The sequence below is a fragment of the Panthera pardus genome, unplaced genomic scaffold (genome assembly GCF_024362965.1).
Source record: "Panthera pardus isolate Hobbes unplaced genomic scaffold, ASM2436296v1 HiC_scaffold_20, whole genome shotgun sequence".
In the NCBI taxonomy this organism is placed as follows: domain Eukaryota; kingdom Metazoa; phylum Chordata; class Mammalia; order Carnivora; family Felidae; genus Panthera; species Panthera pardus.
In genome coordinates, this window is record NW_026526766.1 from 85,716,502 (window position 1) to 85,739,824 (window position 23,323).

Here is a 23,323-nt window from a genome sequence, read left to right on the forward strand (position 1 = left end):
CGTGGGGGAGAGGGGAAAATGGGTGATGGGCACTGAGGAGGGCACTTGTTGGGATGAGCACTGGATGTTGTATGTAAGCCAATTTGACAATAAATTACATTAAAAAAAAAAGAAGTTGGGTCAGCAGTAGGAGGGGGGGCAGTGAAATATGGGTCTCATAGAAAAAGTGCAAATGGCAAGAGACTCATCTTCAGAGTAAAAGAGGTTTGTTTGTTTGTTTGTTTAAGCAATCAAAGAAAACACCAAGGGGGAAAAAAAAAGAAGCCATAACCCATAATCCAGAAGGCAAAGCTGTCTCCTCCATGAGACGCCATCAGCAGAAAGGTTGGGGGTATGTGGAGCTATTTTTATACTTCCAGTGAATCCTGGCAGAAAACTACTTATAAATATGCTCAAACAGCTCTTGGGTGGTCGTGCTTTTGTCATGGAAGGCGGCAGACATTTTTTGGACCCAGGGTGGGATGTTGGAAACAGATGGCTTTGATTATTGGGAATCCATTCAACAAAATAACTGCTATTTTTATTTCGTATATTAAACATCTGCTCAAACAGCTCCTCTTGGATACAAGGCATGGATGTGATGTGTTTAAGGTCAGGGTGGGGGGGGGGGGGTGCGTATCAACAGCTAGGGAAAGGGTCACAGCCTGGAAGGAAGAGAAAGAAGGAGTTGAGGGTCAAGAAGACCCCACACAGGGATGCCCCGAGGGTCTCAGCAATGAGCCCTGAGCTTGTGGACAATCAGACCCAGGAATCAAAGGCTGCCTCCCCTGCTTGCCCAATGACAGGCACCTGAGATACCGCCAGGGTGGGCAGCTGGTGAAGAAGGGAGGCAGCTCCCCAAGATGGACTCCCTTGTCTACCTGCTTCCTGACTCCGGGGAGAGAGCTGGAGACACCCAGTATGACTCAAGACAAGGAGTCAGGGCCCAGGCTATGCATAAATGGAAAGTGGGGAAACTGATGTCCAGAGGGAAAAAGTGACTGGCTAGAGTCACCCAACGGGGCAGGACCAGACTGTGAGTGCTGGACTCCTGAGACCCCAGAGGTGAGAGTCGTGCTGGGTCTGAACCTGGGTGGGGAGGACTCCGGGTCCTGACTCTCCCTGGAGTAAGGCAGAAGTCGGCTGCTGTCAGGGAGAGGGGTGAGTGGGGGAAAGCAGAGGTGGGAAGACAGCAGACAAAGAGAGGAGGGAGAGGGAGGAGGGGTGTGGAGAGGAGACAGGAAGCTGGAGGGGCCAGAAAGACAGCCTGTGTTTAATTGGGAGTTGGGAGGGGCGGGCAATCCTGCTTTTTTTAGGCTACTGAGAGATTTTCAGGGTCTGCTTGACAGGACACTGGTGAGGGGGGTGGCATGTGATGAGGATCCCAGGGCACCCCGTCATGAGCTGGAGTGGGAGTTAAGGTATTGCTAAATCACACTCTAGATTCTAATGATGGAGCAGCCATCCTCCCAGCCACACTCAGAGCTGGGCAGACCCAAGTTTTGCAGGTAGAACCTTGAGGCTTCGACAAGTATGGGGGGCTCCCTTTAAAAAATAAAACATTTGGGGTGCCTGGGTGGCTCAGTAGGTTGAGTGGCCAACTTCGGCTCAGGTTATGATCTCACGGTTCATGGGTTCAAGCCCCACGTCGGGCTTTGTGCTGACAGCACGGAGCCTGCTTTGGGTTCTCTGACTCCCTCTCTCTCTCTCTCTCTCTCTGCTCCTCCGCTGCTCACATTCTCTCTCTCTCAAAAATAAATGAACGTTAAAAAAAAGAAGAAAGGGGGAGACCGGAGATCTTGCAACTGGAGGAGCATGGCCAAGCCTTGTGGGGTGCGCCTGAGCGGGGAAGCCCGCAAACAGGTGGATATCTTCAGGCAAAATCTTTTTCAGGAGGCAGAGGAATTCCTCTACAGATTCTTGCCACAGAAAATCATACACCTGAATCAACTCTCGCAAGAGGACTCCCTCAATGTGGCTGACCTGACCTCTCTCCGGGCCCCACTAGACATCCCCATCCCAGACCCCCCACCCAAGGAGGATGAGATGGAAACAGATAAGCAGGAGAAGAAAGAAGTCCCTAAGTGTGGCTTTCTCCCTGGAAATGAGAAGGTTCTCGCCCTACTTGCCCTGGTTAAGCCAGAAGTGTGGACTCTCCAAGAAAAATGCATTCTGGTGATCACATGGATCCCGCACCTGATCCCCAAGATTGAGAGGATGGAAATGACTTTGGGGTGGCAATCCAGGAGAAGGTGCTGGAGAGGGTGAATGCAGTCAAGACCAAAGCGGAAGCCTTCCAAACAACCATTTCCAAGTACTTCTCAGAACGCGGGGGTGCTGTGGCCAAGGCCTCTGAGGAGACTCGTGTAATGGATTACCGGGCCCTGGTACATGAGCGAGATGAGGCAGCCTGTGGGGAGCTCAGGGCCATGGTGCTGGACCTGAGGGCCTTCTACGCTGAGCTTTGTCATATCATCTGCACCAACCTAGAGAAAATTATCAACCCAAAGCGTGAAGAGAAGCCATCTGTGTACTGAGCCCAGGGCCAGAAGGGAAATAAATGATCTATGCTTTATGTGGAAAAAAAAAAAAAAAAAAAGGAAGAAAGGAAGAAAGAGAAAACATCGGGGCACCTGGATGGCTCAGGTTATGATCTCAAGATTTGTGGGTTCGAGCCCCATGTCAGGCTCCACACTAACAGTGCAGAGCCTGCTTGGGATTCTCTGTGTCCCTCTCTCTCTGTCCCTCCCCTGCTCGCTGTCCTCTCTGTCTCTCTCTCTCTCTCTCAAAATAAATAAATAAACTAAAAAAAAAAAAAAGGTAAAGAAAACACAATTACAAAAACAAAATTAGGCATGGAGCTTGGGAAGGGGCCTCTACCTCTGCTCAGCGCCTTCTCTGGTTTCTTCTCTCTCATCCTTTGTAAACCAAGGCCCACCACTCCCAGAGGGGGAGGTGGGAGCAGGTGATGTCAAGAGCACGGACTTGGAGGTCAGACAAACCTGGGCCGGAATTCTGGCTAAGCCACTTCCTGCGCGAGCCAGGCAGGTCACTTCATTCTTGAGACCTCAGTTTTCTCATCTGTAAAAGGGGCAGGATAATATTTGCCTCCTCAGAACCACTGTCAAAATAAAATAAAAGAGTAACACGTGGAGCCCTTGGCACAGTGCCTAACACGTCACAAGCACTTAATAAATGCTTGATGCATTTACGCCTGATATGGCGTAAGCATTTGGTTTATGATTATAATAATCACCCAAAATGATTCAGTTTCACTTCAACTGGCACTTCTTCCAGGAAGTCCCTTGTCAAAAATTGAAGTATAGCATACATCCAGCAAGTACATGATTCTCTGTACAGCCTGGTGAACTTTTCCATAAAAATGCACCCAAGTTATCACCACCCAGATCAAGACACAGAGCATTAGGGCACCTGGCTGGCTCAGTCAGGGGAACGTGTGACTCTTGATCTTGGGGTTGTGAGTTCAAGCCGCACATGTGGAACGGAGTTTACTTAAAATTAAAAATTAAAAAAAAGGGGCGCCTGGGTGGTTCAGTTGGTTGGGCATCCGACTTCAGCTCAGGTCATGATCTCACAGTCCGTGAGTTCGAGCCCCGCATCGGGCTCTGCGCCACAGCTCAGAGCCTGATGCCTGCTTCGGATTCTGTGTCTCCCTCTCTCTCTGCCCCTCCCCTGCTCATGCTCTGTCTCTCTCTGTCTGAAAAATAAATAAAAACATTTAAAAAAATTAAAAAAATAAAAAAGACAGAGCCTCCGGAGTCCCCTCATCTCTCTTTCCAGGGAGTAGCCTTGCCTTCCATCCCCATGAGAAAGTCATTAACCTGAGCTCTACCATCATAGATTAGACTGTTCTTGAAGCTTTATATGCATGGACTCGTAGTGTATCCTTCTGTGTCTGGCTCAAAGAAGTTCTGAACTATGTGGTTAAGAGTTCAGGCTTCGGGGGCGCCTGGGTGGCTCAGTCGGTTAAGCGTCCGACTTCGCTCAGGTCACGATCTCGCGGTCCGCGAGTTCGAGCCCCGCGTCGGGCTCTGGGCTGATGGCTCAGAGCCTGGAGCCTGCTTCTGATTCTGTGTTCCCCTCTCTCTCTGCCCCTCCCCCGTTCATGCTGTGTCTCTCTCTGTCTCAAAAATAAATAAACGTTAAAAAAAAAAAAAAAAGAGTTCAGGCTTCAGGCTCAGTCACGCCTGGTTCAAATCCTGGTTCAGCCAAGCCTTTGCTATGTGCCTCAGGCTGTGCTATGTCTCAGTGTCTGCATCCGTGAAATGCACGTAAATCATCATACCTACCTGATAGGATTTTGAGGGAGATTAAATGAGATATTGTGCTTGAAGCATTTGGCAACCAAGGGTGCCCGAGAAGTGGCAGGGGCTGTTTTTATTCATCTCAGTTATGCTCAGCCCCTCCCGTGTCCGTCCCCAGGAGAGTCCCAGAGACTCCATGGCTCTGACCTGAACTATTGCCCTAGTCTCCCTTGGTGCCTTCAACTCCGACCCAGCCTGCTCTCAGCTGCTAAGCGGGCCGGGCCAACACGGCCACAGGTGGGTCACTGGGCGCCCCCACTTTCCCACGTGAACTCCAGCTCAGCCTTGAAGTCTCAACTTTGCCTTTCCCAGGAGTCCTTTCCAAATCCCTGGCTGGACTGGGTGCCCCTCTGCAGGCCTCCCTGGCTCCCCGTTCCTGCCCTGGCAGAGTACTCGGCCTTGCATTTTGTCACCCCGGAGTGCTCAGCGCCTGGCAGAGTGCCCAGCACACCACAGGCACCTGATGCATATTTCTTAACTGTTAAATGGATAAATAAATAAAGGTCTCTCCCATATTTGAAAACCTTCCATGGGTCTCGTGGAGAGAGAAATGAAGTCCAAACCACAGAGTACTGTACTCTACGGTCCCTCCTCACCACATGGCATGGTTTGGATCCTTTCTCTTGTTGGCTGTGAGAGCTCAGACGAACGGCTTGGTTTCCTCATCTGTAAAATGGGGATAATAATAGTAAATAACTCACAGGTGACCATTAGCGTTCAATGAATTGATAAATGTGAAGAGCTTGGAATAGTGATTGACCTATAGTATGTCCCACATAAGCTAGTTGTTGTCCTCATCCTCTTATTCCCCCTCCTGTTCCCCCTCCTCCCCCTCCTCCCTCCACCCCCCTCGTCAACACTATTTTGCTGGGGGAGGGGTAGCCACCTGGCTATGCAGGGTGAGGGAGGGGACCTGGTGGCAGGACTGCTCCTTTTCTTTACCAGTCCTCATTTTCAGCCCCGTCCCTCACTCCTACCTTTGGAAGGACGTGGTACCAATGAATCCTGAGCCGTTCCAAGGTCCTGTGGTTGAGTCCGCTGGTCTCTTTTTGAAGATTCGTGTTTCCACTTCCTCTTTTCTCCGCAGTCATGAATTACGTGCTGTTCACCTTCCAGACTTTTGTCGCTCATCTCCCATTCCCTCCTTTTTCCGTTCTTTGTGTCCTTGTGGATTTTAACTTCTTATAATTCCCCTGCTATTTCTTTAGCGGGGTTTCAGGAGGAAAAGGATTCCACATTATATAACCGGATTTATTTTTCTATAAACAAACAAAATTCTGAAACAAAAAATTAACTGTTCTTTATTCTTGGGGAAGGGGCACATGGGAATTTGCTTTATTACTTTTCTGTGTTTTTAAAATGTTTTGTTTAAAAAAAGAGAGGTTCTGGGCGCCTGGATGGCTTAGCCGGTTAAGCATCCGACGCGATTTCGGCTCAGGTCATGATCTCATGGTTTGTGAGTTTGAGCCCCGAGTCAGGCTGAAGCCTGCTTGGCGTTGTCTCTCTCCCCTCTCTCTGTCCCTACCCTGCAAGCTCTCTCTATCTCTCAAAATAAATAAATAAACTTAAAAAAAATTTTTTTTAAAGAGAGGCTCTCCTCTATTCAAAAAAGTGCCTTTGATCCTGATCTGTGGTTCTAGCTGTTCTTTTTTTTTTTTTTTTTTTTTCATCTTTCTTCCAGAAGAATAAGTCCATACCTTTTTGCAGGCTTGGAATTAGTCCTCACCTTTCTGCACAGTGACAAACATCCCAGGTCACCAGTGAGTTTTCAACTGCCACAACCACTACAGTTTTCCTTTTTCTAATATTATTATTATTATTTTTTATTTTTGAGAGAGAGACAGACAGACAGACAGCACAAGCAGGGGAGAGGCAGAGAGAGGGAGACACAGAATTGGAAGCAGGCTCCAGGCTCTGAGCTGTCAGCGCAGAGCCCAATGCGTGGCTTGAACCCAGGAACTGTGAGATCATGACCTGAGCCCAAGTCGGATACTTAACAGAATGAGCCACCCAGGCACCCTTCCTTTTTTTTTTTTTTTTAAGTTTATTTATTTTGAGAGGGTGAGAGACAGAGAGTGAGCGCTTGAGTGTATGTGCACATGTGACTGTTCATGAACAGGAGAGAGGCAGAGAGAAAGGGAGAGAGAGAATCTCAAGCAGGCTCTGTGCTGTCATCTCAGAGCCTGACACGGGGCTTGATCCCACGGACCGTGAGATCATAACCTGAACCCAAACCAAGAGTTGTATATTTAACCAATTGAGCCACCCAGGTGCCCTGGAAGTTTTTCATTTTTACTGGAGCTTTGCAGCATGATGTGGTGTTGGGTCTCCTGGCTTTGTGCACTCCTGGCTCACCCATACTTCCCTGGCCTTTTCCCTTCTGCCTCCTTCGGTGTCTGCTCCTTTTGCTCAGTCCCTACCCCCCTTTTTTAGAGGCAGGGGAGGTGCAGAAGAGAGGGAGAGAAAGAAAAGATAATCCTTATTTTTTATTATTTTTTAATGTTTATTTATTTTTGAGAGACAGAGCATGAGTGGGGGAGGGCAGAGAGATCGGGAAACAGAATCCGAAGCGGGCTCCAGACTCTGAGCTGTCAGCACAGAGCTGGACGCGGGGCTTGAACTCACAGACGCCGAGATCATGACCTGAGCTGAAGTCGGATGCTTAACCGACTGAGCCACCCAGGCGCCCCTATTTTAAAATAATTCTTAGGGGGCGCCTGGGTAGCTCAGATGGTTAAGGGTCTGATTCCTGATTTCCACTCAGGTTACGATCACACAATTCGTGAGCCCTGTGTGTGGCTCTGCCCCTGCCTGGGATTCTCTCTCTCAGAATAAACAAACGTAAAAAAGTAATAAAAATAAATAATTCTTAAGTAACCACCATTACTCACTAATGGTATCTGTGCATCTTCTCAGACCTTGCAATCACATGGGACATCGGACATCAACTCTCATTTCCTGTTCCACCTTGATTTACAGGAGTTATTTGCTTCTTGTCGCATCAATTGATGAAAACCCACATTTACAAAGATACAATGTCATAGAAAAGAATGTAGTAAAGTTTAATGCTGAAATTGTTAACTATTTCCAGCTACTAGTTTTCACAGTGTCCAACAGATGATATTGTTTCTCTCCAGAATTTAAAATATTTTACTATGCTCCTGTTAATTTACTATGGCACCCCAGGGTGCCTGAGCACACAGTTTGGGAACCATGGGTCTATGCTCTTTTCTTTGATTGGATTCGATCTTTCTCTCCTCAGCTTCTGGACTCAGCTCAAATGCTACTTCTTCCACGAATCTTTCTGGCCAAACTGGCCAGAAGCAAAACACACCTAAACAAAACTATTTCCCCAGTTGGAATGAAAATTCCTTCCTCTGGGATCTTACGACAATTTAACGTAAAGCGTAAAGTGTAGAAGATACAAATCGTTCTCTGATATCCACAATGTAAAAAATGCCACATTTCTTTATTTTTCTAAATCAGAATAAAACCAGCTTTAAGCCCCCACTGGCTGAGGTCACTGGGACTCCTGGTATCTGGCATTGGGGAGTAGCTCTTTCCTTGTTCCTACGGTTTTCACAGTCCAGGCAAGTCTGAACTGCCCCTATCAGCTGTCCATGGAGGCTTCCTCTGAAGGGTTCACCAGTTCATTCAAAAGTGGCTGGCCCGAATCTCTGCCGCAGAGCCAGGCTGAGCAGAGGGACTTTTTCTTGACCGTCAAGACTGTGTGGGAAAGGTTTTGGTGGTTGATGACAGGCGTTCATACCACCGCTGCCCCTGTCCAGAGCCCTGCCCCCAATGGGACTCTATGTGAGCAGGGTAAAATCCGGTGCCTCTCTGGGAACCTGTCGCATGCCAGAATCCAACCTTTCCCCTCTGGGAAGAGGTATTAGTCCCTCAGAGTTTGGATGCAGGTGGCTTGGGGGCCGGATGTGTCCCTCTGATGTTTGGCCAATGTGGTGTTATTAAAAAAATAATCTTTCTTTCTTATTTATTTATGAAAAATTTTTTAATGTTTATTATTTTTGAAAAAGGGCGAGACAGAGGGCAAGCGGGGGAGGAGGGGCAGAGAGAGAGGGAGACACAGAATCGGAAGCAAGGCTCCAGGCTCTGAGCTGTCAGCACAGAGCCCGACGCAGGGCTGGAACTCACAGACCATGAGATCATGACCTGAGCTGAAGTCAGCTGCTTAACCGACTGAGCCACCCAGGTGCCCCTAATCTTTTTTTTTTTTTTAATTTATTTTATTCTGAGAGAGAGAGAGAGAGAGAGAGAGAGAGAGAAAACATGAGCGGGGGGTGGGGAGCAGAGAAAATCCCAAGCAGGCTCCATGCTATCAGCACAGAGCCTGATGTAGGGCTTGAACTCACCAACCATGAGATCGTGACCTGATCCGAAATCAAGAGTTGCATGACCAAACCAACGCGCCCCCTAGGCACCCCTAAAGATTATTTTTTAGTCCACTGTGATACTTAACCATTGGGAGATGTCACAATTCCTACAGTCAAGATTCTAGGTCGCCGCATGGAAACTATTGATTGGAGCTGAGTAAGGACTCCCCTCTGGGCAAGGTATATGGTCTGCAGTTGTCTTATCTGTGGTGTCCTTACCTCTGCATGGCCTCTACAGTCCTTTGAATTTGAGACCCTGGCCTAGACTTTGAAAACAAAGCCCTTTGGGGGCGCCTGGGTGGCTCAGTCGGCTAAGCGGCCGACTTCAGCTCAGGTCACGATCTCACAGTCCGTGAGTTCGAGCCCCGCGTCGGGCTCTGGGCTGATGGCTCAGAGCCTGGAGCCTGCTTCAGATTCTGTGTCTCCCTCTCTCTCTGCCCCTCCCCCGTTCATGCTCTGTCTCTCTCTGTCTCAAAAATAAATAAAACGTTAAAAAAAAAAAGAAAACAAAGCCCTTTTGATATTATTTTCTGACCTCAAATACAAAAATCTGTTAACTCACTCTTGGGGGGCAAGGATCTACCAAACTCAAGAACTCCAAGCCCAGCGGCTCTTTGTAGGTGCTGGGACGGTGGGTGGCCGCAACGGAGACAATTACTTTTTCATTCTCTGCCAATGACTCTACAGCAGCAAAATAGGCAAGACACAGCCTCATGTTATGTCACTTTAAAGGATATTAATAGCTAACATGCACTGGGTCCTGACTAGGTTCCCAGTCCTAGGTAAAAAATCTTGTAAATATTATTTTGTTTAATTCTTTAGAAACTGCTTTTTTTTTTTTTTTACATTTTTAAAAATGTTTTTATTTATTTTTGAGACAGAGAGAGACAGAGCATGAGCAGGGGAGGGGCAGAGAGAGAGGGAGACACAGAATCTGAAACAGGCTCCAGGCTCCGAGCTGTCTGCACAGAGCCCGACGCGGGGCTCGACCGCAGAGTGTGAGATCATGACCTGAGCTGAAGTCGGATGCTTAACCGACTGAGCCACCCAGGTGCCCCTAGAAACTGCTTCTAAAAGAATGTAGAGGAAACCACAGGGTGCCTGGGTGGCTCAATGGGTTAAGCATGGGGCTTCAGCTCAGGTCATGATCTCAGAATCCTTGAGTTCGAGCCCCTTGTCAGGCTCTGTGTCAACAGCTCAGAACCTGGAGTCTGCTTCAGATTCTGTTGTCTTCCTCTTTCTCTGCCCCTCCCCTGCTCACACCCTTGTCTCTCTCAAAAACAAAATAAAAACATTAAAAAAAAATTTTTTTAAATAAATAAAAGAATGTAGGGGAATCTAAATGACCAGTGGTCATGAGAACGGGTGGGGGTTAACATGGAAAAACGCAGCTGATGATGCAGCTTAAAAAAAGGGAGGTAGGTGCAAGCTCGGAGACCGTCGGAGAAGAGGCCTGGACCTGGACCCAGGGCTCTCCAACAGGCCCTGGGTATGCGGGGGACCCACGCCACTGGATCCACAGTATAACCAGGTTTCGTGGCAGCAAATGTACCCCATTTCTTCCGTCTCAACTTGGTCTGCCCCATTGCCTATTCTGGCTCGTCTGTCCCTCCCTCCCCTCCTTTGGTCACTCCACGCTGTTCCCCGTCCTTATCCCAAACCTCCAGCGCTCCACTCTGCATCCATCCCCCCACCTGCTTATCTCCTGTTGGTGCAGTGGCCAAGCCACAAACAGGCTCTCTGCCGTCACATGACCCGTGCGTAAATCACAGGACTCTTCCTACCCCCAGCGGCTGGTCCGCACCAGGGCTCTGCAGAGCCTGCAGGCCGCGCATGCGCAGCTGCAAGCGCACCTGCCGGGCAGCGGACCATCCCAGCGCTTCCTGCGGCCGCAGCCCCGCCCCGCGCTCAGGCTGGGCTGGCTGCTTACGTATTCCCTAGAGATCCAAGTTGCGTTTGTTGCTACTCTTCCAGCAAACAGTCTACACAGCCAACCCTTCTCCTTAGGTCATGACACTGGGACCGCGACTGGGTGTTGGACGTTCTTCCCTGGGCATCAGGAAGTCAGAGCACGAGTCCCGGGTCTGCGCTTAGAGCCATGCGACCTTGGGCAAGTGACTTGACCTCCCTATGCACGAGGAAAATTAAATAATGAGAACACTGACCTCATGGGGCTATAGTGAAAATTCATGAGAGCCCTTTGCGTGGTGCCTGGGATGTATCAAATGTATATGCAAATAAGGAATACAGAGCAAAGGGGGATTTTACCTTAGCGTGTCGGTCATCTTGCTGGCCTCTCTGAGGCCAAGAAGTTTTCCTGTCTTTGTTTCACAGACTTGGAAAGCAAGGCTCAGAGATGTCAAAGAGGTCTCATGCCGGGTCTTGGATTCCACATCCAGGAAGATTCCAATCTACCACTCCGGGGTTGGGTTCCTGAGTGAGTTCACAGACTGTCACCCCACCTGCTTTTTCAACCATCCTATTTAGAATAACATCCGTTCTGATTTTTGCCATCCCTAGTGAACATCTCAGGTACACATCCACAGGAAAAGATTTCTTTTTTTGTCCTTCCTTCTGCAGAAAATAACAAGCTGCTATATATATATATATATTTTTGCCTGTGACCTCTGAGGAAGTCCCCACACAGATTCCAGGCTACCAAAATGTCCTGGAGCCCTGCAGTGAGGCCTACTCCTGGGGGTTTTCCTCTCTATCCTGCCCCTCAGACTCTCTCCCAGTCACACAGGTCCCCTCTCCGATCCTGGAAAAGCCACACTCTTCTCTGGCACTTGGTTTTTGCATTTTCTGGGACACTCTCCCAGCACACTCTTGCTCCCTGTTACTCATGTAAGGAGGCCTGCCCTGACTGTACCACACCAGGCCCACTGAGTCAGGTGCTCTGTCACTCATTCTCACAGCCCCTGTCCTGCTTCAGCACTTATTAGGACAGTGACTCAATGCTGTGTCTGACTTCTTGATTCCTGTCTTGTTTCCTCAGCTAGAATACTGGCTCCTTGAGGGCAGTCTCTGCTGGCTGAGGGGTGGGGGTGGGGGTGGGGGTGCGTGCAACATTAAAGTGCATCCTAGGCTCCCTCACAGTTACAAATTATCTCCTCCTCTGAATGCACCCTGAGACTATTAATACCTTGGGTAAAAGGCAGAGCCTAGACTGTAAAATGATAGGCATGTGAAAGTTCTGTTGGGGTAGATTGGGGTGGGAATGAGAAGGTGGTCACATCTTCCTAGAAGTGTGGCCTGTTGTCCTGGCTCTGCCATTGTTCATTGTGCGGGACCTCTGGAAAGTCCTCCTTTGGCCTCAGCTTCTTTAGCTGTTGCTCAGTATAAAATAATGATTCAGAATTGAGATTCTGGAATTGGATCTTTGTCACTTACTAGCAAAGCACTTATCTGAATCTCAATATCTTCACCTGTAAATATTATCACCTTTTTTTTTTAAGTTTATTTATTTTTTTTGGGGGGGGGAGGGGGAGAGAGACAATCTTGAGCAGGCTCCACACTGGCAGCGAGGAGCCGGATGCAGGGCTTGAACTCAACAACTGTGAGATCATGACCTGAGCCGAAATCAAGAGTCAGTCACTTAACCAACTGAGCCCCCGGGCCCCCTATTTTTAATAATATTAAGAGGACTTAGCTCACAGAGTTGTTCCAAAATTTTAATGAGTATTCACTGATTTTATGAACATTAGCTCTTCTGTCCTTTTTGGTTTTTAATTGGCTCAACTCATTTGCTTTTCTTTGAGGTCAGAGGTGAGTCCTGTGCCACATTTGAAAAGTAACCTCCCCCATCAACAAAGAAAGTCCACCAAAAACTGACCTGGGATCACTTTGGTAACATGGACTCCTGTAAGGAGATGCTGAGACCTGAGACGTCCTGCAGCATGTTCCTATCAGATTTGGCACTTAGAAATTTCTAGTCTTTGCAGGGTGCCTGGCTGGCTTAGTCCATAGAGCATGCGACTCTTGATCTCAGGGTTGTGAGTTGGAGCCCCACACTGGGTGTGGACATTACTTAAAAATGAAGTCTTATGGGGTGCCTGGGTGGCTCCGTTGGTTAAGCATCGACTTCGGCTCAGGTCATGATCTCAGGGTCTGTGCCGACAGCTCAGAGCCTGGAGCCTGCTTGGGATTCTGTGTCTCCCTCTCTCTCTGCCCCTCACCCACTCGCTGTCTCTCTCTCTCTCTCTCTCTCTCTCTCACTCTCACAAAATAAACATTAAAAAGTGAAGTCTTATTAAAAAAAAAAAAAAAAGAATTTTCTAGCCTTTGAGTGCCCAGAAACTTGGATAGGTGTCTGTATTGTACATGGCTGCAGCTCCAATGCCCAGAATAGTAGCTTGTATGTAGTAGTGGTGGGAGACCAGTAAATATCTGTCAGTGACTATTACACAGCCTGAGAGCAACTCTCGTGCTCAATTCTCGTAGCCTCAGGTTTTGTTTTTTTTCCATCTGAGAATGGAGATTAAAAACAATGCTTAATTATTGGGGAGTTGATGAGATGATGCAGTCAGACGCTCAGCATGGAGCCTGACACACAAGAGCTCAGTGAATGGTGGCTATGTGGATATAGGTACCGGGAGAAAGATAACGTCGATAAACCTCCAGTTATGTTGTGGTTAGGAGGCTCTGAGTTCCTAATGTGGGCAAGGGGGGAAATGGAGGGTTCCCAGAAAGAGGAAAGACAGGACATAACGCGGTTTCAGGACGACGGAGCTCGTCAGTAGCCCGTGGCCAGGTGCGGAGGCGGCGGCGGAGACTTTAGGACCCTGCGCCCTGGGAGCGCGCGACTGGCCGGGTGCGCGCGGCGCGTGAGGTGAGGGGGAGGGCGCGGCTTTCGCGCCAGCCAGGAACCGCCTCGCGCCCAGCCGCATCTCGGCGGGCGGGGCCGAGCCCCCGGGCCGCAGTGCGATTGGCGGAGGCGCGCGGGTGACGGGGATGGCTGGCACGAGGCCCCGCCCCCGGCCGGCCCCGCCCGCCCGCGCGCGCGCGTGCGCGCGCGCCGGCAGGTCGGCAGCCTCACTCTGGTTCGCGTCGCGCCTCCGCGCCGAGTCCGCGCTTTAGTCGAGCCCGAGCGAGGCTGCGGAGCGGAGGGCTGCGGCCAGCAGAGCGCGCTGACCTGGGGAGGCGCCGTGTCCGCGGGCGTCGCTTGAGGAGACTCGGTGCCCGAAGAGTCGCGCAGCACGATGGCCCCCATTGGCCTCAAAGCCGTGGTCGGAGAGAGTAAGTGGAGTCGGGGTCCTCCCGCGGGCGAGGGCTGCGGCTGCCCGGCGGGAGCGGGGCGCCGTACCTGCCGCGGCGCCTGGCCTCCACGCCGGCGGCTCGCCCCGCCCGACCGGGGGCTCCGGGCTGGGAGGGTCCCGTTATGTCGGCGCCGCCCTCCTCGCAGGGAAGTCCCTCCTGGCCTCCAGCGGCCCGCGCCCGCTTCCCTGCTTCCCCCGCTCTCCGCTTCCCGCATTCCTCCCCCTGCATCCCACCCCTCCCCTGTTCACCCCGTCCTCTTTCACCCGTCCCTCCTCTTCATCCCCACTCCTCTCTTCCCTCTTTACTCGCATCCCCCTTCACCCCATCGCTCCCTCCTCGCCCCCATTTCTCTTTCACCCCATCCCCCTTCACGCCATTCCTTCTTCCTCCCCCTTCACCCCGAGCACCCCATCCCTCCCCTTCGCCTCGCCTGTATCCCCTGCAGCCCATCACCCTCCCCTTCCTCACCCATCACCCTCCCCTGCACCCCCGTTCTTCACTCCCATCACCTCCCCCCCCCTTCCCTTCTCCCCTTCCTTCTTTATTCCCCGAGCTCCCTGATTCCATTCCGTTTTCTGCCACCAGTCCCTCCCTCTTTCCCACTCTGCTGGGTGAATCGTGACGGGCGAGATCTCGGCCCGCGCCGCCACCCCCACCCCCTCCGGGAGCCCGGGCCGCGGTCCCCGGCTGCGGAGACCCACCTGGGAGCCGCTGGGCGCGCACCGGCTCCGACGCGCCGCTCGCCCAGCCTGGGCCGCCGCTGGCCGCTGGGGAGGAGCTGCCTGTTTTTCCAAAGGCTTGGCTCTGCAGGGCTGAGGCCGCCTCTCTCCTCCTCCCGTTCCGGGGTCGTGGCTGCAAGGGCGGGGTCTTATCTGGGTCCCGAACCCTCTTAAATCACTCGGGAGAGGCGGAAAGCTTTGGCGTGCGGCGGGAGGAGCGGCCCTGCCCTGCCCAGCACCGCAGTCTGCAGTCTCCCTGTTGGCAGGACTCAGCCCTTGCTTGGCTGGACGTTTCGGGCAGTCCAAACCACGGTTGCAGGGAAATGGTTGTTGACGGGTTTGGATGAAAGGCTCAGCGTAAGTGGATTTTTAAAAATGGATGTTGCTGAGTGTCGGCTGCAGCGGAGTGAGGGCTGGTGGTGATAATATTTGGAAACGGCGTCCTCGGCGCTAAGGAAGATTGATGATTGGTGTAGGCAGATAGTGTGCCTCTTCAATATTTTGGCCATGTCTTTAATAAAAAACGTGTAGGGATTTCCGTGACTTTCGGTACCTCTTTCGGATTTAGAAAATTAAAGCTGGACTTTTCTCTGCAGGAGAGGATAAAAAAGGAAATAGAATAAAAGTGGAAATTACAGTTTCCTTTCCAATGATTCCATTATTATAGGGCTCTCCCGTCCAACATTTAAGGCCGTGTAGCGTTCCTTCTGAACATCATAACTGTTTTTCTTCCCCATATTTTCTGTTGGTCTATAGGAAATATTCTCACTTGTTTTACACCCTTACCTCACCTATAGCATCAGAAGAAAATTGTCATAAAAACTGAACCCCAAATGAGCACTTTTTAAAAAGTGCCCACAATAACACCTGCCTTCCTCATGCATAAAGTTTCTGAATCATATACCTTCTATTTCCTTAGGAGAATCAAGGCATTTAGGGCTGGAAGGACCCATGAGGGATCCTCTAATGTCATTTTACCTGTGGGAAAGAAATGGAGGCTCATAGCAGTTAAATGACTTGCCAAAATCAGTGTTAATTAATTTTTTAAAACCTCATGTCCATTTACTTGCAACGTTTGTAAAAAATAACTACCTTTGTAACTCTATAAATACAGTTTCCTTCCAGAAGCCATTTTAAAGGGTTTTGAAATACAGAATGTTATATTACATGTTACATTCTTTCAAATGTTGGATTTGAATATTGTGCCTTTGAGACAAAAGCCCTAAGTGTTATTATAGAAGCAAGTTTTTGCATCCTTTTGCCAGGACCTTTGTTCATGCAGGTAGCTCCTTAGTAGCCGTTCCCTTTTTTAGAAGCCAGCATAAAGGCTAAAAAAAAAAAAAAAAAAAAAAAGAAAGAAAATCATGAATGCAATATGGCCAAAATTTCTTAAAATTGTTTTTAATATTTATTAAATTTTGATAGAAAGACAGAGAGCGAGCAGGGGAGGGACAGAGAGAGAGGGAGACACAGAATCAGAAGTAGGCGCCAGGCTCCAAGCTGTCAGCACAGAACCCGACTCGGGGCTCGAACTCACGGACCGTGAGATCATGACCTGAGCCAAAGTCAGACGCTCAACCAACTGAGCCACCCAGGCGCCCCAATATGGCCAAAATTTCTTTACTGAAGTAAAGCAAAGCCACTGCTTATGAAAATCAAATCAGTTTTATATAAAATTGGTGAATGTGTGAACAGCATCTGTTCTTTTTCTTTTTTTCTTTTTTAAAAAATTTTTTAAAATGTTTATTTTTGAGACAGTGTGAACCAGGGAGGGGAAGAGAGAGAGGGAGACACCAAATCTGAAGCAAGCTGTCAGCACAGAGCCTGATGTGGGGATCAAACCCACGAACTGTGAAATCATGACCTGAGCCGAAGTCGGACACTTCACTGACTGAGTCACCCAGGCGCCCCATCACAATTGAGCTGTGTATAAATTTTGGGAAAAAATATAATTGCAATTCTTTGTAAATGACACAGGTTAATTCTGGCTCCCAATTTTGAATGAGGTTTTTAGTGTTTCTTTCTCTAAAAATAAAATAAAATAAAGATTTTTTTAAACCAACATGTCCCCTACACAGCCTGGTCTTCCCAATTTAAATTAACACCTGATATTGTTGATGATCATATTTCCTCATTTTATTTTCTTGTAGCATTTAAAATGAATTGAAAGATCTTGTTCAGTTTTTTGTTTTGTTTGTGTGGGGGTTTTTGCATTTCTTTGATTGTTTCATCCACTCGAATGTGACTTCCAGGAGAGCAGGGTCTTTATCTTACATGTTCACCACTGTACTCCATGCCAAGAGCAGTGGCTGACTCACAATCAGCCATCAGCAAATGTTTATTAAATGAATGAGTGAATGGGGCGCCTGGGTGGCTCGGTCGGTTGAGTGGCCGACTTCGGCTCAGGTTATGATCTCGCGGTCCGTGAGTTCGAGCCCCGCGTCGGGCTCTGTGCTGACAGCTCAGAACCTGGAGCCTGTTTCGGATTCTGTGTCTCCCTCTCTCTGTGACCCTCCCCCGTTCATGCTGTGTCTCTCTCTGTCTCAAAAATAAATAAACGTTAAAAAATAAATAAATGAATGAATGAGTGAAGGATATACAGTGGACAGCAAGATAAATGTAGTTTTTGGCTTCTTGTCACATTTTTTTTTTAATGTGTATTTTTGAGAGAGAGAGAGAGAGAGAGACTGAGTGCTAGTGGGGAAGGGGCAGAGAGAGAGGGAAACACAGAATCAGAAGCAGGCTCCAGGCTCCGAGCTGTCAGCACAGAGCCCGACGCGGGGCTCGAACTCAACATCCATGAGATCGTGACCTGAGCCGAAGTGGGAAGCTTAACCGACTGAGCCATCCAGGCGACCCATTCTTGTCGCATCTTTTTGAGTTAAGTTTTAGAGCGGCGGTAGGTACAGGCACGACAGAAGTAGAGGAGGTAGGTCAACTTTAAGCTGTTCATTCACCAGTGTTTGTTCACAGCCTGCTAGAACTATGGGAGACTAAAATATGGGACACTTATTGTTGTGATGGACATAGACAATGCTGAGGAGCTTTCTCTGCTAACCCCAAGTTTTCCCTGTCACCCCCCTGTCACTTCCCCCACACAGGATATACTCAGAGTATTATACTTCTTTGTTGTTAGCCTTGCCCAGCTAGACCAGAAGTTCTTGGAGGGTAGAGTAAAACCTGGTCTTACTCTTTTGTTTTTAAGTTTATTTAGTTTGAGTGAGTGTGTGCGTGAGTGGGGGGGGGGGGGGAAGGGGGCAGAGAGAGGCGGGGAGAGAGAGAAGCCCAAGCAGCCTCGGTGCTACCAGCACAGAGCCCCACGCCTGGGGCTCCATCCCATGAACTGTGAGCTCATGACCTGAGCCTAGATCAACAGTCTGACACTCAATCAACTGAGCCACCCCAGGCACTCCGAACCCGGTTGTTCTTATGTCTATCCTTAGTGTAGGAATGAATCAGTGCTTGGTACTCAATAGATGTTGAATGAATAACTTAATCTTTATATGTAGCAATTTAGAGACTGGGCTCTTGGAATTAGACTACCTGGGATAAAATTCTGGTTCACCACTTATTAGCCATGTGACTTTGGCAAATAATTGAACCTTTTCGTGCCTCAATTTTTTAAAATACAAAGTGAATAACAATAGCACTTACCTTTGTGGGGTTCTATGAGTGTTCAATGAACTAGTGCAGGTATAGCACTTAGCACAGTTCTTGGCATCCAGTAACTTCAATAAATATTCTCCTCATGAAAAGATCCACAAAGTGGGTCAGTAAGTATTAGAGGATTATGGGAAAAGATTGACTAGCTCTGTCCTGTGGGGCCACAGTTTTGGGGGAGAAAGCAGAGTCTCAGATAAACTTCTTTTTTTTTTTTATGTTTATTTTTGAGAGAGAGAGAGAGAGAGAGCGCGCGCAGCGCGCGCGCGCGCGCGCTGGCGCGCACGAATGGGGGAGGGGCAGAGAGAGAGAGGGAGATGCAGAATCCAAAGCAGGCTCCAGGCTCTGAGCTGTCAGCACAGAGCCCGACGCGGGGCTCAAACTCACGAACTGCGAGATCCTGACCTGAGCTGAAATCAAGAGTCAGATACTTAACTGACTGAGCCACCCAGGCCCCCCTCGGATAAATTTCTTGAGAGGTGCAAATAAACTGGAAAATGGGAGAATTGACCTTAAGAGCCTATGGACAGGTTTGTAATCTGACCCTACTTCTGTTTCCAGTTCTACTCATGTCTTTTTACCCTTTTTTCTTTATTTTCCTTCTATAAAATATACTTGTTTTCTACTCTTTACAAAGAGAATGTAAGAGAAAGGATAATTTTGTGTGTGTGGCATTTTATATCTATTTTATGTTAATAAACAATGTCTCAATCATATAAATCCGAGTTGTAATCCAGGGTTATTTCTGTTCCCTGAAGTTTCGTCAGTGTTACAAGGATGTAAGGAGTTCAAAATGTACTATTTGTCTTTCTTGTTGTTTCCTAGCTGTTAGTGATTTCTCCTCGTGTTTGTTTATAAGAATCACATTCCTCTGGAAAAGAATGCAGTTTTGATTTGTACATTAAGTACATACGTTTTTCAGATGGGGCCATGATTCATAGGATGTGTCGGAAGTTAAGAGGACGCCTAGAAAGAAGCAGTCTTTGTTCTTACACTTCTCTTTTTTCTGTAGAAACTTTGGTTAGCGTACAAATAGCAAGTATATTTTGAGATGTATTATACATGTATTTTTCCCAGTCTTAAAATCAAGGTATAATTTGCATGCAGTAATATTTACCCTTTTTAGTGAGCAGTTTTTCACATTTCAGCCGTTACCTACAGCCATGTAACCACCGCCAGACCCAGAATACAGAATAGTGTCATTACCCCCTCAAATTCCCTCGTGCTGTCAGCCTCTCCTTCCTTTCTGTCGGCCTCTCCTTCCACACCCAGCCTTGGGCAAACACTGAACTGTTCTCTGTCTCTGCAGTTTTGCCTTTTCCAGAATGGCACTTCAGTGGAATCATACAGTATGGAGCTTTCTGAATATGACCTCTTTAATGTTAGTATATAATGCCTGAGAGTCATCATGTCGCATGTATCTATGGTTTGTCCCTCCTCATTGCTGACTGCTGTTCTTTTGTGCCGATGCACCACTTGGTTTATCCCTTTGCCAGCCGAAGGACGTCTTAGTAATTTGTACTTTGGACAATTGCGAATGCTTCTGTAAACATTCACACACGGGTTTCTATGTGAACAGATCACTTGGATATGTAAATCCCCAGGAGTGGAATTAATGGGTCATATGATAGGTGTATGTTAACTTTATAAGAAACTGTCAAATTGTTTTCCAAAGTAGCTATACCATTTTACATTCCTACCAGCATCCTTGTTAGTGCATGGTCTTATAAGTTTGTAAAATGTTAGCCCTTCTGATAGGTATTGGTATCTCATGGCTTTGTTTTAAGTTTATTTTGAGAAGGAAAGAATGCGAGCAGGGGAAGGGCAGAGAGAGAGTGGGAGAGAGAGAATCCCAAGCAGTCTCTGCTCTGTCAGCAGAGAGCCCAGTGCTGAGCTTGATCTCACAAACCATGAGATCATGACCTGAGCCGAGATCAAGAGTTGGATGCTTAACCAATTGAGCCGCCCAGGTGCCCCATGGTATCTCATGATTTTAATTTGCATTTTGCTAACAATTGATGATGGTGAGAGGCATTTTTTCATGCCTTTGTTGTCATCTCTATATCCTTGTTGAAATGCTCAAATCTTTTGCATATTTTTTATTGCGTTTTCTTATGATTGAGTTTTGAGAGGTCTTTATATATTCTGGGTGCAAGTCCTTTATCAATTATATGATTTTCACACAGTTTATGTCTTGTCTTTTCATTTTATGAACAGTAGTTTTCAGAAAAGAAGTTCTAAATTTTGATGAAGTCCATCTTTAATGGATTGTGTTTTCAGTATCCTATTGAGGATATCTTTGCCTACCCCAAGTTCAAAAAGATTTTCTGTGTTTTATATATTTTCTGTGTTTTCTTTTAGAAGTTTTATAGTTTTAGGCATTATATTTAGTCTTTCATCCATTTTGAGTTAATTTTTGTATATCATGTGAGTTAGGTTCGTTTGTGTGTGTGTGTGAGTGTGTGTGTGTGTGTGTGTGTGTGTGTGAATTTTTTTGTATGTAAATGTTCAGTTCTAGCCCCGTTTGTTGAAAAGACTGTTCTTTTTCCCATTTTTTGAAAATCCATTTTTCCATTGAATTGTCTTTGTTCTTTGATGAAAATCAGTTGGCCATACATGGGTGTGTCCATTTCTGGACTTCCTGTTCTGTTTCATTGATCTATATGTATGTTTTCACCAACATCCACTCTGTCTCAATTATTGTAGCTTTAAAGTAAGACTGGAAACCACGTATTGTGAGTTCTCCCAACTTTTTTCTTCTTTTTCATAATTGTTTTTGTTCTTTTGGTTCATTTGCTTTTCTATATAAATTATAGAATTAGCTTATCTGTTTCTATTTGAAAAATCTTTCTGGGATTTTCATTGGAATTGTGTTGAATCTATAAATCAGTTTGGGAAGAATTAGCATTTTAACAAATTTACTTTTAAAGTTTTAGTTTCTTAGCTATAGTGCAATGTGAAAATCATAATTCTTAGCTTTACAAATAAGGGAGCAACCCTCTGATGAGAATTACATATAGTTTAGCAGGGTTGCAGAATACAAAGTCAGTTTACAAAAATTTGTATAGAAATTGAAATTTAAAATAGGACCATTTACAGTTGAGTGAAAAAAAAAGACACACGAGAGACTTAGGTATAAATCTAATGGAATATATTTTAGATCTGTATGCTGAAAGCTGTGAAATACTGATGAAAGAAATCGAAAAGGCTTAAATAAATGGAGCAATATACCACATTCATGGAATAGACCAATTTATGTTACATTTATTTTACTCTTTTTATTTTTTTAACATGTCATTTCAATTCTCTTAGGTAGATACCTAGGTATAGAATTGCTGGGTCATATGGTAACTCTATATTTAACTCTTTGAGCAATTGCCAAACTGTTTAAATTTATTTATTTATTTTGAGAGAGAGAGGGAGCGTGCGCGTGTGAGTGAGCGCAAGCAGGGGAGGGGCAGAGAGAGAAAGAGAGAGAATCTCAAACAGGCTCTACACTGCCAGCATGGAGTCCAACCATGAACCCTGAGATCATGACCTGAGCCAAAATCAGGAGTTGGACACTTAACCGACTGAGCCACCCATGTGCCCCTCCATTGTGGTTTTGATTTGCATTTCCATGATGGCTGTTGATAAGCATTTTTTTTTCATGTGCTTATTGGGCCATTTGTACATCTTTGAAAAGATATCTACACAGATCCTTTGTCCATTAAAAAAAATTTTTTTTTTAACGTTACTTATTTTTGAGACACAGAGAAAGACAGAGCACGAGCAGGGGAGGTGCAGAGAGAGAGGGAGACAGAATCCGAAGCAGGCTCCAGGCTCTGAGCTGTCAGAACCTGCTGCGGGCCTCAAACTCATGGACTGTGAGATCATGACCTGAGCTGAATTTGGACGCTTATCCGACTGAGCCCCCCGGGTGCCCCCTTTGTCCATTTTTAAATTAGATTGTTATGATTACATTTCTAATCTACATATTATTTTCATTTGAAGTTATTAGTTTTACTCTTTTAAATGTGAAAGTGGAAATCTTCAGTAAATGATAAGTATGTACATAAATCTGACCAGTTGATCTATTTCTGTAATCATCTACTTTCTATTTTTCTGTATACTTTTTATTAAAAACTACATTTTTCTTGTGATGGTTGTGATTCTGTGTTCTTTTAGACAATTCATTAAAATTTAAAAGTTATTGGGGCACCTGGGTGGTTCAGTTGGTTAAGCATCTGACTCTTGATCTTGTCTCAGGTCATGATCTCATGGTTTGTTGAGTTTGAGCCCTGCGTCAGGCTCTGTGTTGGCAGCACAGAGCCTGCTTGGGATTCTGTCTCTTCCTCTCTCTGCCTCTCCCCTACTCTGTCTCTGTCTCTCTCTCAAAATAAATAAACTTTAAAAAAAAATGTAAAAGTTCTTGTTGCTGAGTGGTCCCATTAGGTCTTTATTCCCAGTTTATTAATTGAAAGTGTCGCATTTTTAATTTTTAATTTCTTTTAATTTTTAAAATTTATTTTGAGAGAGACAGAGACAGCACAAGAAGGGGAGGGACAGAGAGAGAGGGAGAGAGAGAATTCCAAGCAGGCTCTGCACTGCCAGCGCAGAGCCCAATATGGGGCTTGAACCCACAAGGCTGTGAGATCATGACCTGAGCCGAAACCAAGAGTTGGATGCTTAATTGATTGAGTCACCCAGGTGTCCCTAAAGGTGTCATGTTTTTTAAACTCCTCACTTACTTGGGGCACCTGGGTGGCTCAGTTGGTTAAGTGTCTGACTTCGGCTCAGGTCATGATCTCGTGGTTCGTGAGTTCAAGCCCCACATTGGGCTCTGTGCTGACAGCTCAGAGCCTGGGGCCTGCTTCGGATTCTGTGTCTCCTCCTCTCTCTGCCCCTCCCCTGCTCACACTCTGTTTCTATCTCTCTCAAAAATAAATAAACATTAAAAAAAATTTAAACTCCTCATTTATTTTTTATTAAAAAATTTTTTTTAATG

At 46.9% G+C, this 23,323-nt stretch overlaps 2 protein-coding genes and 1 long non-coding RNA gene across 6 annotated transcripts in view; 2 read left to right on the forward strand and 1 right to left on the reverse strand.

Moving 5' to 3' along the window:
* The first annotated feature begins 1,760 nt into the window (after positions 1–1,760).
* On the forward strand, positions 1,761–2,546 carry LOC109250130 (proteasome activator complex subunit 2-like). The gene is given in 2 exon segments (XM_053908306.1): positions 1,761–2,190; positions 2,193–2,546. Coding segments are annotated over 2 exon segments (720 nt in total). The 5' UTR covers positions 1,761–1,794; the 3' UTR covers positions 2,517–2,546.
* Positions 2,547–2,778: 232 nt separating this feature from the next.
* Positions 2,779–8,035, reverse strand: LOC109250128 (uncharacterized). 2 transcript variants are annotated; one of them, XR_008424352.1, is made up of 4 exons: positions 7,196–8,035; positions 5,282–5,581; positions 4,901–4,970; positions 2,779–3,100 (listed from the first exon to the last, which is right to left on the reverse strand). It is a non-coding gene; the product is annotated as an uncharacterized LOC109250128 (long non-coding RNA). The 2 variants fall into 2 exon arrangements; XR_008424351.1 differs by having other exon boundaries at positions 2,781–3,100; positions 5,282–5,506.
* Positions 8,036–13,720: 5,685 nt separating this feature from the next.
* The window catches only part of STXBP1 (syntaxin binding protein 1), a 75,064-nt gene continuing 65,461 nt past the window's right edge, over positions 13,721–23,323 (forward strand). For 2 of the 3 annotated variants that reach the window (XM_019421065.2, XM_019421067.2), the window contains exon 1: positions 13,721–13,936. In XM_019421065.2, the coding sequence (XP_019276610.1) occupies positions 13,900–13,936 (37 nt within the window). In that variant the 5' untranslated portion in view covers positions 13,721–13,899. The remainder of the gene's footprint in view (positions 13,937–23,323) is intronic. The other variant, XM_019421066.2, reaches the window with a different exon arrangement.